The 16,696-nt window shown below is 43.0% G+C and overlaps 1 protein-coding gene across 5 annotated transcripts in view; it reads right to left on the bottom strand.

Annotated features, from left to right (window-relative positions):
* CFAP92 (cilia and flagella associated protein 92 (putative)) overlaps positions 1-9,222 on the bottom strand; it is a 56,188-nt gene extending 46,966 nt beyond the window's left edge. The window contains exons 1-5 of one of the 5 annotated variants that reach the window (XM_079964966.1): positions 9,031-9,222; positions 6,005-6,264; positions 4,888-5,081; positions 2,590-2,652; positions 98-305 (exon numbers count right to left, since the gene is read on the bottom strand). In XM_079964966.1, coding sequence (XP_079821092.1) covers positions 98-305; positions 2,590-2,652; positions 4,888-5,081; positions 6,005-6,263 — 724 coding nt within the window. In that variant the 5' untranslated portion in view covers position 6,264; positions 9,031-9,222. Of the gene's footprint in view, positions 1-97; positions 306-2,589; positions 2,653-4,887; positions 5,082-6,000; positions 6,265-9,030 lie in introns of those variants that run through there. The other 4 variants (XM_079964962.1, XM_079964964.1, XM_079964963.1 and 1 more) reach the window with 4 other exon arrangements.
* Between the last annotated feature and the right edge of the window lie 7,474 nt (positions 9,223-16,696).

The raw sequence follows: 16,696 nt of genomic DNA, 5'->3' as shown, positions 1-16,696 counted from the left end.
AATGCATCACTGCACTGAGTTGGAAAACCAAACTGCTAATTCCTTTATCTGCACATAGTGTTTATAAAATATTTTGTTACTTAAATACTCTGCTTACCTTCAAGAGATCCTTGATCCGATGGTGGTGCAGCAGCCTTTGCTTTACTATACTTGGCTTTTGAACAAACCTTATCCTTGGTGTCCCATAGTCTCAGCTTTATACTATGATCTCTTAGCTTCATTAGAAAGTCGGTGGTAACATTAATTTCAACACTATGATTCCATGACACCCATATCTGGTCGTGTTCAAGCCATGGTCTCACAACCTATTTTTTTTATTTATTAAAAAAGCAAACAAACACAGATTGTTTAAAAATAAATAAATTAGGGGCCACAATTGTTCTTTTTGCATTTCAAAAGAAACTTAAGATGTATAAACTGGGCAACTTACAGGGGTTGCTGAGAACTGCTGTCCCTTCTTTAGTACCCACCAAAGCCCTCCTGGACATCCTGGTTTTTGGTGCTTTTTTATTTTATTTTACCCTCCAATTGCTCCACTCTATCCCCCATTTTCCCACATTATGTCTCTGGGCTCCATGCGACACAGAAGCACACAAAGGAAGGGAGAATGGTCAGAGTTGCCAAAGGCCTGGCCTTTGCTTTCCTGCATGAGGGCAGCCCAATTTGCCTTTTTTTAAAAAGGGGGGGGGGGCTGGGACAAAAAGGGACTTCAGCATCTTAAGCAGGGAGTTGTTGTGGGTCAGTGGAGTGTGGCGGAAGAAAACCTGTAGCAGGGGGGAGTAACAGAAGCCAAGAAGCATTTTTACCTATTGTCAGCATCAGTATCCTAGAGCTTTAGGGTAGGAGAATTTTATCTCTTTGCATCCGCTGCAGTCCTGAATTTGACTAGGCCCACCTTGCATTGCAAAAAGAGGTCTTACTGAACCAAACGGGTCCTTTTCTATATTGTAAATTGCAGGTTTGGGAAGGGAGCCAGTTTGGATTGAGATCACAGTGAGAGGCCAGAGAGTTAAAGGCCCTTTACGTCCCATGTCCTAACCTGGATCAGTCCTCAATTTCTGAAAATTTCCTTTCCAAAAAAAGAAAAGAGCCCTATTTGATTCAATGGGATATAACCATCAGGAGCATGTGAGTGAGATCCTCGATTTTCCAGCTGGGGGGTAGGAGGGGGGCAGTGTGGAGCAGTGGAGCATTTTATCTTGCATGTGGTTACAACGTGGTGTGGCTTGTAGTTCTGCTGGAATGTGATTGCTGGATTGTGGGGTGTGTTTGATCTTTATGTGAGGAGCATTCCATTGTCCTTTTTAGGGTCAAACAGTGGTGTGGGCCTCAGACTCAACCTCCACCTTGTTTTATGGGAAAACCATTTCACCTCTGTGACTGGGCAATAGCCTTTTGTGACTTGTAGGGCTCTAACAGCAATCATTTTGTGGTGGCGCCCACAATGGTTTTTCCAAACATGCTTACAAGCCACAAAAAGCCTGACAACTTTACTGGAGCTTGAAAATATATTGTATGAAACACCAAAACATTAAAGAGAAGAAATAATGAATTTTAAAAAGCATTAGTTATTCCTCCCCTTGCCACCAACTAGAAAGACATAAAACTGCAATATTCTTAACTATTAAAATCCACATTAAGATTGAGTAGGGCTAAAAAAATTGAATTCTCTCAAAATATTGAGTCATATCTTACTATGAAGGTTGTGTTCTGGTGACTTGCTTTCACCCCAAACTATAATTCATAGCCATCTGAAGCTGCCTTATACCTATGAGAAATTCCACTTTTCCTGCTGTGCTCAGATCCTGTGAATTTTATTTTTGCAAAACTAAAGCTGAAGTTCATGGGATCATAATGAGGAAAAGGTACTGGTTTGGATATGCAGGAGAGAGAAAATATATTCTAAGGGGTAGGAGCAAAATATGGTAGAGTCCAAAGTCCAATAGCATTTGCCATCTTATTTCACAATTTTACCATTTTCTTGCTATATTTGGAGATCAGCTGTAGCAAATGAACAAAGAGACAACATCTTGTTGGAGGGAAGTAGGGAAGAGAAGCCTTTTTCAACAGTTCCCTCTGCAGCCTTCTATGCTAATTCCCATGCTATTCAAGACGATACTCCAACCCTCTGGAGCAGCCTCTCAGGAGCGCAAGAGGAAGGGGAAATCGGCAAGTCACCTTTGTTCCCCACTTTCCTCCAGGGAATAGTCCTATATAGTATACAGTGATATCATTATGATTTCATTATTGCCTGACAAGAGCCTTTGGCAATAGGCATGTGATGTCATAACAAAACGCTATCATTAAGAAAGCAATGTTCGTAAGAGAAACTACGGAGCTCTCTAGTCTCACTGCCAATATCCAAATATAATCAGCAATTCCTTGGAATGGAACATAGCGCTGGCCACATCTTTCTAATTCAGCATCAATGGAACAGTTGTGATTAAATGGCGCCACCACATAAGAGAGTGTTCTGCCACCGTCCTTGAGCAAAGGCCAACAGGATAGCAAGGTCCTACATTCTCCACCTCAGATTTAGCAGGCATAAACTCATTTCTAGAGCTGTCTTACAATCTTATACGCACTCACTGAAATATGCAGCGCGGATGCCTTTTTCGACTTGGGCCGCTCACTGTCTTTTGGAGTCCCTGGCTGATATAGTGAATAGGAAGAAAGAAGCAAGAGCAAAGGAAAGAAAGAGACAGGGGAAATGTAAAAATGTAAAGAGGTACAGCAGCATGTTTCAGTTATGCATCTCATACAAACTACACTACAAGAGCTTTCCCTTCCCAACAAACACCCCTTCACCACTCTAATCTTTCCCAAAACCTATATGGCCTGTACGGATTCTCCCAAAGCCTCCCAGAGTGGCTGGAGCTGCCCAGAGTGGCTGGGGAAACCCAGTAGGATGGGTGGGGCATTATTATTATTATTAATATCCCAATTTCTTGTGCCAACTGTTTCCCACCATCCAGACTGCTGCCCCTGCTTCACAATCCCTGCTCCCCCTTTTCTCCGTTCTCTCCCTCCCCTACTCAGGCTCTCTCCAAGCTCTCTTTATTACAATATAATTTGGGGAAGGGAGGGGAGGGAAGGAAAGGAAAGGAGAGGAAGGACAGCACAGCACAATCATTGCTGTATCCCCGGCACAGGAAATATTGTGACACATGCATGCAGAATTAAAAGAAGCAGCTGCTACTAATTTTGATTGGTTTCTTAAACTGCACAGGAGCCACCACCTGAATGGATTAGGGAAGTGGTGTTTCTCTCACAATCAGGTTTGCAAACCACCAAAAAGGCAGAGTCAATAGCAGTGATTTACAAACCCAATTATAAGGGAAATAACACTTCCCTCTTAAAAAGGAAAGCTTTACTTTTGTTCTGATTTTAAACATCAAGGATGCCAGGAGTTAAAATTGGATAGGTGGTGTGAGAATCCTACAGGAAAATGGGTTTCAGAGATCTGTGATAGTATCTCTTGAGGTCTTTTATCAAAGCTTTAAAACACCTTTGAGGGGAGAAAACTGTAGTATGAGAATGCACTGAAGAGGAGGGTGCCCCCTGAAGCTGCTTTTAGCAATGGGGGGCGGGCACATACCACACAAAGTGCACATCTCTCTTCCACAGCAGCACTCATAGCAGCCAAAGGAGGGATATCAACTGCGAAAACACCATGGCGGGAAAACGTCAAGCTTTCAATACTGCAGTCCGTCAGGCCTCTACACTGACCTGCAGCCACTTTTAGTTTGTTCTCATTGGTCAAGGGAACCTATCCAACCAGACTGCCTTGGACAATCCAGGAAATGGATAGGAACACTGTGTCAGGTGTTGCCTGACTCCTGTCAGCCTCAGTTGGCATGATCAGTGCCCAGGGATAATGGGAGTGATAGTCTAGCAACATTTGTATCAGTGTGGGAAAGCATTATTTGAAATTAATGGCTATTATTTCTAAAGCTGCTTGAATTGCTATGTTGGTATCTAACTTCTTCAGGATCCATAGATTACTTGCACATGTTCCAGCTGAAAAGCAGGACTTAAAACTAGAGAACAGGCCAGGAAGTGGCCTGTGAAGGCTGTGTCAGGTTTCTGCCTGTTCAGGGGCTGAGTGATTCCTACATAAGATGCCCTAAGCTTCCTGAAGGAGGAGTAGGAAAGATGTGTAACAAACAAACACAGCTGAACTTTTCAAGAAACAAATCATAATCTCCTCTCGCTGCATATCAACAGTAACATAGGACGCTGTCTGATGCCAGGAGCAAATATTTGTCTATGTAGCCTATCTAGCCCAGGGAGTGGAAACCTGTGGTCTCTAGATGTTGCTGGAATTCAGCCCTTACCACTGGCTGCTATGCTAGCTAGGGCTGCTGGGAATTTGAGTCAACAACATGTGGAGGGTCACAGGTGGCTTTCCAGGGTCTCAAGTAAAGATACCAGGGAAACTACCTGGAACTTTCTGCATGCAGATCATGTGCTTTACCACTAAGCCAAGTTTCTGAAACTAGCTGCAATCTAGTTAACAATAAGTGACCTGGATCTACTGAACCCCCTGAAGTTAGTGGGAGACAGATTCAGAAGAAACACGTGGGAACAGATGCTAGGTTCACCTGATAAGATATAGTCCAGGTTTTTGTCATATGTACTGAAGCTGGAGACAAAGAAAATAACTTTCGGAATATCTACTGACAATCAGGGCAGTTCTTTTGTACATAAACGTTTGTTATAAGTTGTTTTATAGAAACCTCAGAAGAACACAGAGTAAGTATTTCAAAAATCCTTTGAAAGCAGTCTGGAATCCAAGGAGACCAACCATATAGAATTAAATTGCTATGCAGTAACCCCTTTCCTCAGATTTCAGTAATATTAGTAAATGTTGCTTGTTCTTCTTACCTTAGATTCTGATTCCAGAAACAGTTTAGCCACTGGACCAAATAGCACCAAATCTAATTTTCGGGGTTCAACATCATCGGGCAGAAGAAAATATTCAATATGATAAAAACGATGCATTTTTGGAATATACATGTCTCTCATTTTAGATGCTGTTCTTGAAATATCTTGTCTAGAGCCCGTCACAGGCTTATTTGCTAGAAAAATATCCCAACAGAAATTGGAAGTGGGAAGAGAATCCAACTGTTACAAAATACCATTTTCCACATTTTATGTAAACAAATCTTTCCAATAATCTTATTTTTCTCACACACATATGAACACACACATCTTCTGCAGAGCTGTTGGGGTCCCTGCTAGGATCTGGCCTTCATTTCTAGTGGAAGTTCTACATTCAGTTTAGCTCCCTGACAAAACCAGTAACTCTTCCCAAAATCCTTTCTCAAAGGTAGTTTCCAAGCTGAGCAGGAGCATTAGTTCCTAAATTCTGTAGGCATGATACACGATAATCTTTCCCAGTTCTTCTAACTTCAAGAGTTAGCAAAAACCATTCCAATCTGAAGTATTTATCTACACCAGCCACAAGCCTAACCTAATTTTTCCTTTCCAGAGGGAAAACATGTTAAGCATGTTGCTGGAAAACAACAGTCTTGTGGTACTATGACTGTGAGAATGTGCAAGGAAGCCCACACTATTGGAAGATGCTAAAGGAACAATAGAGTGGCAGCTACAAAGGGCCAAATCAGGCCCAGGAAGGTGTTAACAGAGCATGATGCTCCATAATGGAGGGATCCACACCTTAAACTATTAACACATGAACTAAAAATTATGCCAGTTTCAGCCTCACAAATATACAAGACCTGGGACAATCAGCCAAGTCACACAATATGCCAACATGTGGGCACTGACAAGAACACAAAAATAGTAGGTACTCTGCATCACTACCAACTGTGAGACAACCAGCGATGTAACCATTGGGCAATGCAGAATAAGGGTTTTACATAACTATTGGGGGGGGGACGAAACAGTTTTTTTGGGTGAGGGGCAACGTTCTCCTTAATATTTTGGGACAACATCTTCTGTAAGGAATGAAAAGGACTGATAAATGCAATTTACCTACTTGGAGCTACAACTGGAACAGCCAGCGAGACTGAGAATGTGCAGTTAATCCGGTGCTCAGAATCAGGCCCTTCACTCCTCATGGATTGAGAGAATGTTGTGCTTTCATCTTCAGGGGTAGGGTGACCACCCTCACCTGCCTCTGGGCTTTCAGTTCCAAAGGTGCTGTCCGAACGCACGGTGTTATCTGACCCTTTTGCCTCAACTGGCTCACACTCATCCTCATCTTGCTCCTCAACATCTGGCAGTCTACTTGCCATCCTGTGATAGAATTAAAATTATTAGTTCTTTGGACTTCCAATTCCTTCTGTTCTGTTTTAGTTCCCAGAATTGAGTGTTCCGGTTTGCGAACACTTTTTGGAAGCAGAACGTCAGATACAGCTTCTAATTGAGTGCAGGAAGTTTCTGCAGCCAATCGGAAGCTGCACCTTGGTTTCTGAATGTTTTCAGAAGTCAAATGGACTTCTGGAATGAATTACGTTCGAGAACCAAAGTACAATTGTAATTTATACAGTGCTTTTATTAAGCACTTCAAATACTTCAGATACATTATGAAAGGGCAAATTCACATATGCATAATCATCACTTGATAGCCACAACATCAAGTGATGAGTTGCACACCTGAAATTGCCAAATCTAACAAGACTACCTCAGGCACATTGTTATTTCTGTGCTCACACATTCAGCTGGGGCTCAATAGATTATAACCAACTGAGTGATGAGATTAGCATGTGATTCAGCCACCGGTTAGTTATCCTTAAACTTGTAAAGTAGAATTATAAATAGCCACTCATCTGGTCACCTGTGGCAAGCAACAATTGCCTCCTGGCAGCCAAAAAGCAAAGCATTTGTAATTTGGTAGATAATTATTTTCTTCTCCAAGGCTATAAACATACCAGAAATGGCCAATATTTATAGGTGGGCGTTCTGGCCATCTAGCAAACATCTATGTGGGCTAGAATGGAAATGTTGCAGTAAGATACACCAGAGTTAGTCCCACAGATCCAAGGGCAACCCTTCTGAAGCTAAGCTGGTCTAGGCCTGATCTTGAGAGATCACCTGAGAATCCTATGAACACCACCACCTTGAGTTCCAGGAAGGAAGGAGCAGAAACGTAACCAACAGTAAACAAAATATTGCTCACGGAACGCTAAAGCTAAGAGAGGGAATTTGCTTAAGGCTGCTTTCAGAATGAGCTGAGATTTGACACTAGGACTTCATGCCTCATAGCTTACAATTAATCACTATGCTACTCCACCCTCTCTAATGTTGACTGAGCAATGTGCCAATCTGATGAAGACTTATCACTTCTCCCACAAGATCTGTGGAAGTTGAATTGAAGGGGAAAGGGGTGGGTGGGAAAACGAATACCCAGGCAGCCACAGGCAAAAGAAGTAACATGGAATAACCAATGGCTGAGCACCCCAAACCAATGATGGAAATGTGCATACAAAAGCAAGCTTCCTTTCACATTCCCCACTACACCCAAAAGGGTGTCATGTACATGATTCCCATGGCTGAACTTTCCCACCATGTGCATTCAACACACAATGAACACATTGCCTAATTTAAAACTGAAACCATCACGCTCCCAATATGCAAACTAGGCAAATAACACTGCCTAGTTAGATGGGAGAATTAGTACCACATTAAATGTATGGGGCGGGGAGAGCACAGACATCTGCTCAGCTTTGCCATTTTGAAGACTGATTTAGGTGCTACCCCCATCTGCAGCTTTGTCTCCTGTTGACGCTACAAGTGGTGAATGCAATATCAAAAAGCTCTTTATCAGACGTACAGCCACTAGCCTGTAAAGCAGCATCTGCCTTGCAACCTTGCATACCACCTGTTGGCAGGGGCGATGGCAGGCAAATGCTACATGTGTTCAAAGCTGAAAAAGCACATCCCCAACTGAGAAGAATCTGTACATCTGCATCAACAACAAAAAGCTTGACTGGAATTGAGGTTTCCAAAGTAGAAAAATATTTCCGGTCAAGCCATTTCTTGGTTGTTAGTACAGTGGTACCTCGGGTTACAGACGCTTCAGGTTACAGACTCCGCTAAGCCAGAAATAGTACCTCGGGTTAAGAACTTTGCTTCAGGATGAGAACAGAAATTGTGCGGTGGCGCGGCAGCAGCGGGAGGCCCCATTAGCTAAAGTGGTGCTTCAGGTTAAGAACAGTTTCAGGTTAAGAACGGACCTCCCGAACGAATTAAGTTCTTAACCTGAGGTACCACTGTATGTATGTGTGAACCACCACCATGTCCACATATAAACCAAGAGTAGCCAACATGGTGCCCTTCAGACCAAGGTAGGCAGACCCTGAAGTTTTGGATTACAACACCTATCCCCCCCCCCCAATCACCGACTATGCTGGTGGAAGCTGGTGGGAGTTGCAGTACAACACCTTTGCAGGGCACTACATTGGCTACCTCCCCCAATATAGGTTGGTTGTCATCTACGGTAATCATGCATAAGTGTGAATATCAGCTGGTGCCTGTTGCACTACAATATGGAGATTCATACCTTAACAAAAAGGTGCACTTTCAGGGAACCTGAATGCATGTGTTGGCCATCCAGCCACTACCTGACAGATAAACTAGAGAACCCAGAGTACTGGGCTTGTCTCAACAAATCATATGATTTCAGCTTGGCACTCATTAGTGTGGCCATGGAAGATGAGGGTTAAAGCACAACACATCATCAATACACTCAAATTCAGAAACACACCCTTTCTCTCCTTCAAGAAATGACACTATGTGCACAATCAAGTTTCTCTTGTTTCCAGGCCCTCTGCAGGGGAACTTATCCTCAAACTCCACAAAGAGGTGTTTTTAAAACCCTAAACCCTAAAAATAAAAAAGCACTCTGCACATGGTCAGCACCTTCCCCCTTTTGTCCCCTAGGATTAGGTCCACTAAAAAAGAGGCAGCCAAGATGTAACAGTATATATAGAGAGAGAGAATGGAGAGCATCTAACCTTCATTCAGACACACACCTGTGCTAATGGTGCGATCCCTACTTACCTGAGAGTAAGACCCACTGAATTCAATAAGGTTTAATTCTGAGCAGGGATTTAAGTTGGGTGGGAAGGAGCAACAGACTCCAGGCCTGTTCAGAAACCCAGTTAGAGAGAGGCAAAAAGCGCTTCAATAACCACAGAGATGTGAGATGAAGTTTTCTACTGGGCAGTTTACAGGGCAAACCTATTCGGGGCTACTCGAAAGTAAGTCCCAGCGAGCTAAACTGGGCAGAAGTCCAGCAGCTTTCGTCCCCTTGCAAAGCCAACCAAGCTACAAGAATTATTTCACTTCACAGCAAATGGGGAGGAAAATATAGAGGCGCGGGAGGTTGCTCAGCGCCTTTGAACACCAGAGTCCCCGCGTTTACCTCGCCCGCGCCATCCCGCCAACCTCGGTAGGAAACTCGCTCTGGCCTAGAGGCGCGCGGCAACACCAACAAAACTAAACGCGCCTTTGGCGTGGGCGTTCTCCATTCCATCTCCATCCGCCACTCTGAAAAGAAGTCCCACTCCCGCCCCTTCCAGCGCCGCAATAGAGCTGCCCCGCGTGCTCGTCGTCCGCTTTGATTGACGATCCTCGGCGTAGGGATCCCGAGAGAAGCACAAGTTGCTAAGGGATTCGTTTGCTCGACCGCAAGAGGCTTTGCCCGAGAGCCCGCTGTTTGCAGAGGCAACAGCCTGTGGGTAAACCCCGAGGGGAGCCGAGTAAGTCGTGCAGACGCCAACGAGGAAGGAGCACTGGGAGCCCAAGGAGGGTCACGAGGAAAGGGGCGCAAAACGGCGGGAGCCAGGCCGCAGGCAATACGAAAAGCACGACCTCAAGCAGCGGCCTGGGATCTTGCAGACGCGCCGTCGCGTTGCTAAAAGGCTGCCCTGCGGAGTTCCACGTGCAACGGACGCGTTCCAAACGACGCTCATGAATGTGCAAGACTCCTAAGAGAACACTAGGAAGCCCCACAGAACTGGGACATACACGTACTTATGATGTGAAAGCATGTTACTTGGTGGAGCAAAATAAATATATGATGTCACCAAATATGCCATTCCCTACAAATTTCAGTGCCAGGGCCATGCAACTGGCACTCCTGCATTAGTGTCATCAGTTTGTGGGTGCCAGACCTTTTAACCCCTGGGTGCAGCAAATCTTAAACTATAAACCATTTTTGATTATAAACCAGTGTGTGACAGATTGTGGGGGGGTGGGGAGAGGAGGGCCTCTCCCATCACCAGTAGTACTGCTTTATAGGGAATATAGAAGGCTTGGGAAAGGCCACAATCCAAGAAAGGTAAAATGGCTGCAAAGATAATGGTGTTATGCCTCCTGGGTGACTGGGTTTGATAGGCTCATTGCTGGGTAATAGGCATGGGAAATGGTTTCTTGATTGCCAGACATCCTTGGCTGTTTGACATTATATATGCATCAGAATTTGGAGTCAGTGGCCCCCCTGCAGCTTGAGGGAGGGGCAGGGAGAGATGAACACGGCCTGGCCTTGGTTTGAAATGGTATGCCTTTGGTGAAGGTTACACAAGTTCTCTGGGGATCTGCTGCCTACTGACAGCATGCTCTGCTTGCATACTTGTAAGTAAATACAGTGGTACCTCTGGTTACGTACTTAATTCGTTCCGGAGGTCTGTTCTTAACCTGAAACTGTTCTTAACATGAAGCACCACTTTAGCTAATGGGGCATCCTGCTGCCACCGCACTGCCGGCGCACGATTTCTGTTCTCATCCTGAAGCAAAGTTTTTAACCCAAGGTACTATTTCTGGGTTAGCGGAGTCTGTAACCTGAAGCATATGTAACCTGAAGCGTATGTAACCCAAGGTACCACTGTATTGCAAAGATGCCAGTCTCCAACGTACTCTAAAAGGAAACCAAACAATGAAGTATTACTCCACTTATCACTCATAAGAGACAAGTGCATATCAATATCTTTATCCATCACAAGCTATCTTATTATATATGTAACATTTCAAACATTAACCTGACTTTTTCTTTTGCTTCTAGTTTTTTTTGCTAAAATCAGCCTTGCTGTAGTAATTAAACTCTTTTAACTCACTGTGTTGAACTTTTTGAACACTTACATACAGGCCTGGCTAGAACATTGTCTCGACTATGAGCCAGAGAGTACAGTCAACACCCATCATACACACCCCTTTTGATTCTCTCACGTTATTCCCATCTGGATACAAAATCTGCCAAATCCTGCGTAAGGAGTTATGAGATTGGAGAAGAATCCCAGCTGTTAATGGTATGATGAACACCAGTTCTTTTTGGTATCTAGTGCATGGAAAGTGAGTCATACAATGGGAAGGCTTTGCTCTTGCATTAAATTCTTGAAAGAAGGGGTACTGAGTTATACTTAAGAAACATAACAGAGAGTGGGATTCACCTAACATAATCCATCAGGGAAAGCCCTGCAGAAGTACTTCTGCTTGCAAAAAGGACTTTCCTCCTTCACTCCTTACCCCTGCCCCCAGGCCTCAAAAACATCAGCCTTCCTACAGCATCTTTGGCTGAATTAAGGGAAAATGAGAAGGGAATTAAGGGAAAATGAGAAGGAGCCATGGGCGTGGTCAGGATTTTTGTTAAGGGGGACAGAACCTCAGCTGTGTATTTTGATTGATTTAGGGGGGCAGCTGCCCCCTCCCTGCCACCCCTTGGCTACGCCCATGGAAGGAGCTATAAAAGTAGTGGGTGACCCTTCTTATGTGGCTTTTCCATAATACAAGCATTGCCAATCACAAACAGCTTAGCAATTCCATAAACTGTTGTTCAAAGGACTTGAAAGAAACAAACATGGCCACACAAACCTATAATAAAGACAACATGGTGGCCTGTTCTCAGAGACTGAATGACATTACTACCGGATTACAACATACAGTACAGTACAGCCCTGGTTTATGTCTTCTTGTGTAAACAAGATACTGTGGTCCTTGATGCTGACAGACCACCATGTAAATCCACTGAGATCTATGGTTTGACTGTAGATAGGAGACAAAACAATGCTACGTTGCACAATGTCCCAGCAAATTGGCAGGGGGGTAAATAAGCAGATGAAGAGGCTCAAAGTCTCTTTATTTGCTCTTTGTGGATAGGAATCCCAGATGCTGTTGATTACTGTGAACTCAGTAGTGGTGGATGAAAGACAATGCAGAGAATCTGAAGCAAAATGAACAAAGTGACCCCGGAGAAAGGAACAAACAATGTAGGAAATACTATTTAGCCAGCGTCTAAAGCAAGCTCCAGTAGAGTTGCCTACACTGCAGTCTCCTTTTGTATTCCCCGCCCCATCAGCGTATCAGTTTATAGGGGAAAAGACATAACTACCTGGAAACAACAGGTTGGTGGAGAGACCTTTCTATGGAACCCATCTGTTACTAAGAAGGTACGGAAACCCCGAAAGCCTACCTTGCCAGTGTGGTATAGTGGTTAGAATATTGGAGATGGACAGGGGAGACCCAGGTTAAAATCCCCCCTCAGCCAAAAAGGTCACTGGATGTTCTTGGTCTGTTCACTCTCAGCCTACCCTACCTCATAAGTTTGCTGTGAGGATACAATTGGTGGTACAACTGTGTACATAGCCCTCAGCTCTTTGGAATAAGAGTTTAAGGAGTCAGATTCCCTTCCTGATATCAAGCAGCCTGTCTGTTGGGAAGCGTATGTATATTATAGCTATAGCCATAAATAATGGACTTTAACTTTCAGTGTGTCTGTCTTTCAACCGTATAGGTGATTTAAAGAGCTTAGTAGTATTTGTGTGGCTAAGTCACTGATGGTAAAACCTGAATCCTATTGATGGAGAAAAGGAATCCATTGTCTCCTGTAGCTACTGGTCTTGAAGCCACATCTTAGTTCTGCTGCACATCAGCAGAATCCATCTTTTAAAAATAAGCCTGGTAACAGCCAGATTTATTTAATGCAAGTTCTTTAATGTCAAGATTTTCAGCTACAGCTTCCTAGATGCAGCTTCTTAATCTCTTACAATGCAGTTCTTTTCATTTGTTTCCACCTAAGCAGATTGTTTATCTGCAGTTGCTTTTACAACATTCTAGTATCATCACATTGTTTGGCACCAGCTGTCATATTGTAATAATTATTGCAAAACATTTCCACAGCAGAGAAGTGGCACTCTAGCTAGCAATAGCAGAAACCTTCACAGCAGCTAAATGGTGTTGATGAACTGATGGTATTTTACCTTTGTGTTGCTCAGTCCTGCTCTCAACAGGTCTGTAGGGAGTCACATGGCTTGGCCACCTTTCTACACAATAATACTGCAGTCTTGTCCCCACTTACCTGGGAGTAAACCCTATTAAACTTACTTATCAGTAAACAAGTAAAGGACTGCAGCACAAGAAAGGCTCAAAAGCCCATAACTATGTGACTCTTGTGTGGTTAATGTGCCTTTAAATTGTTCAGGAAAGGGGATTTGATGCAGCTAATATGTGCTGGGACAATTGTTATAATTTATTAGTCCTCTACTCACAAATGTGACTCAAAGCAGCATACTACACAGTATAAACACTAAAACTATTTACAACAAACAAACCAATAACCCCCCCCCCAAAAAAAAACCCACCTCCATACAAATAAAAAACAGGTCTTACAGAACCTGCCCCATCAAAAGAGATACCTTGGTTCTCAGAATTAATCCATTCCGGAAGTCCATTCCAAAACCAAAGCATTCCAAAACCAAGGCGTGCTTTCCCATAGAAAGTAATGCAAAATATATCAATCCGTTCCAGACTTTTAAAAACAACCCCTAAAACAGCAATTTAAGAAGAATTCTACTATCTAACAAGACCATTGATCCATAAAAGGAAAGCAATAATCAATCTACTGTGCTATAAAATAAATAAGACAGTATTGTAGATTATTAAAAAAAAAATATTATTTTTTTCTTACCTGCACTGATGATAGTCATTGTTTGGATGCTTTTATCCATTTCTGCAGTCACATAGTCAATCAATCAGAAGCTGAACTGGGTTCCACACAGTCAGAAAAACAATTTAACTGAAAAAGCCTCAAAAACAAAAACGCAAAATAAATAGCAAAAGCAAAAGTGCCAAACAATCCATTCCAGAAGTCCGTTTGACTTCCCAAATGTTCAAAAACCAAAGCGCAGCTTCTGATTGGTGCAGGTGCCCTGGAAACAATAGCCAACAACTGCATCGGATGTTCGGCTTCCGAAAAATGTTCTGAAACCGGAACACACACTTCTGGGTTTTCTGCGTTTGGGAACCAAGGCGTTAGAGAACCAAGGTACCACTGTAATGGATCTAGAAGTACTCGCAAGGCTATGTAGCTTTAAGTAGCTACAACGGTACCTCGGGTTACAGACACTTCAGGTTACAGACTCCGATACCCCAGAAATAGTACCTCAAGTTAAGAACTTTGCTTCAGGATGAGAACAGAAATCGTGCTCCAACGGTGCGGTGGCAGCAGGAGGCCCCATTAGCTAAAGTGGTGCTTCAGGTTAAGAACAGTTTCAGGTTAAGAACGGACCTCCGAAACAAATTAAGTACTTAACCCAAGGTACCACTGTATATGTAAATACATGTATATAAGTAGATATAAGCATTGATAGTGGAGTTGGATTTTTAAATCTCACCTCAGCTAGCTATCACTGGGTAGATTGCAGCAGGCTGGCATCTCTACACATAGGTCAGTGTTATATGAGGTGGCTTGCTTCCCATGCTATTTGGCACATCCTCCTCCTTGCAGATAGTTGTGCTAGCATGATTCTTTAAATCTTCTGAAGCATGTGGAGTCTAGAGACCAGCTTCACATGTGAAGGAACAGCATGCACACAGCATCAATTGCAAGTGACCACCATGGCACTGGTCTTCATTTGGCTACATGAACAAACACATCAAGTGGTGATTTGCCACCTGTAAAATTAATGTAGACTATACCAATACTGCTGTCCAAATTCTGAAAGTCACAGTGTGGGTTCTCTGACCAATGGGTTACCTGCTTTGAGGAATCCGCATTGAAATCAATGAGACTGAATTTCAGTGGATATACTCTCAGCAGGATGCAATCCTAAACCTGGGAGTAAGTCCTATTTAATTAAATGGGGCTAACTTCTGAGCAGACATAGCCAAAACTGCACTGCTAAACAATTGTCTGATGTTGTCGTCGTTTAGTCGTGTCCGACTCTTCGTGACCCCATGGACCAGAGCACGCCAGGCACTCCTGTCTTCCACTGCCTCCCGCAGTTTGGTCAAACATGTTGGTAGCGTCGAGAACACTGTCCAACCATCTCGTCCTCTGTCGTCCCCTTCTCCTTGTGCCCTCCATCTTTCCCAACATCAGGGTCTTTTCCAGGAAGTCTTCTCTTCTCATGAGGTGGCCAAAGTATTGGAGTCTCAGCTTCAGGATCTGTCCTTCCAGTGAGCACTCAGGGCTGATTTCCTTAAGAATGGATAGGTTTGATCTTCTTGCAGTCCATGGGACTCTCAAGAGTCTCCTCCAGCACCGTAATTCAAAAGCATCAATTGTTTGGCGACCAGCCTTCTTTATGGTCCAGCTCTCACTTCCATACATCACTACTGGGAAAACCATGGCTTTAAATAAATGTTGGCAAAGTGATGTCTCTGCTTTTTAAGATGCTGTCTAGGTTTGTCATTGCTGTGGTAAAATTTGCTGTCATTGTCTGATACTTTACAGCAAATTATTCTTGATAAGAGAGGTTAGCCCTAGAAGTGTTGTATCCTCATTTGAGGTACTGCATGATCTAGTAATGGTTCCTAAGGAAAACGTCAACTAGACATTTGAGTTTTCCAGTTTTGTTGGAGCATTGACCTGTATGCTATGCAGTTACGGTATATTGTCTGCATTGTGCTGAATTATTTCAATTACAGAATAATCATGTTATGGAATGGAATCTCATGCCCTAGAAATAAGGGGAAAGAAGGACAGAGAATGTATTGTATCTCAAAAGGCTCTATCAGTTTATTTAATTATGGATTGTCATCATGTCGACCTACACTTTTCCTTTTTATCACACTGAATAAAAAGTAAAAGATTTACCTTCAAATTATTCATCCTCTATTCTTTTAAATCAAAAGACCAGCAGATGGGCAGTTAGCAGTTCAACAAAGGCCCAGTGTCCTTCAACACCATTTTAATGCCTTTGTTCCAGTGAGAGAAGCGACCAAGAAACTCAATCACCACTCATGTGGAAACTGCAGGTGTTGTGGTAAAATTTACGCTGACACTTTTATCGCCTGGTAAAGATTTTGTTAGTCTTTAAATCAATTATCTCCACTTGGGGACATTTTACTATTTAAAATAGCTGAGACAAACCAAATGTAATTGTTTCAACATCTGCCCCCCCAGGATCCTTCTGCTGTAGTTCTTGCCTGAGAGCCATTTAGTCGACAAATGCAGAAAAACAGATGTAACTTTACACAGTATTTGGTGGAAAAAATTAAAATCAGCGAGGCTTTTCTACTTATTTTTCCTTTTCATATTTAATTATTAATCAAAGGAATATATTTGACTCAACCTAAAAATGTTGTACAAATCAAGTCAATACAAAAAAGATGTACAGCCCCCTCAGATAATTGTTCAGTGTGACATGGATTTTTGTCAGTATAGCCTATTTCCATTTCCTTCCTTGTATCTGCCAACCCAGCCTTTGCAGTTTTCATGGAGAGTCCTTCT

This window comes from Podarcis cretensis, assembly GCF_951804945.1.
Source record: "Podarcis cretensis genome assembly, chromosome: 2".
Taxonomy (NCBI): Eukaryota; Metazoa; Chordata; class Lepidosauria; order Squamata; family Lacertidae; genus Podarcis; species Podarcis cretensis.
The sequence above is the reverse complement of the archived record's forward strand: the minus strand, read 5'-3'. Positions and strand labels throughout refer to the sequence as shown.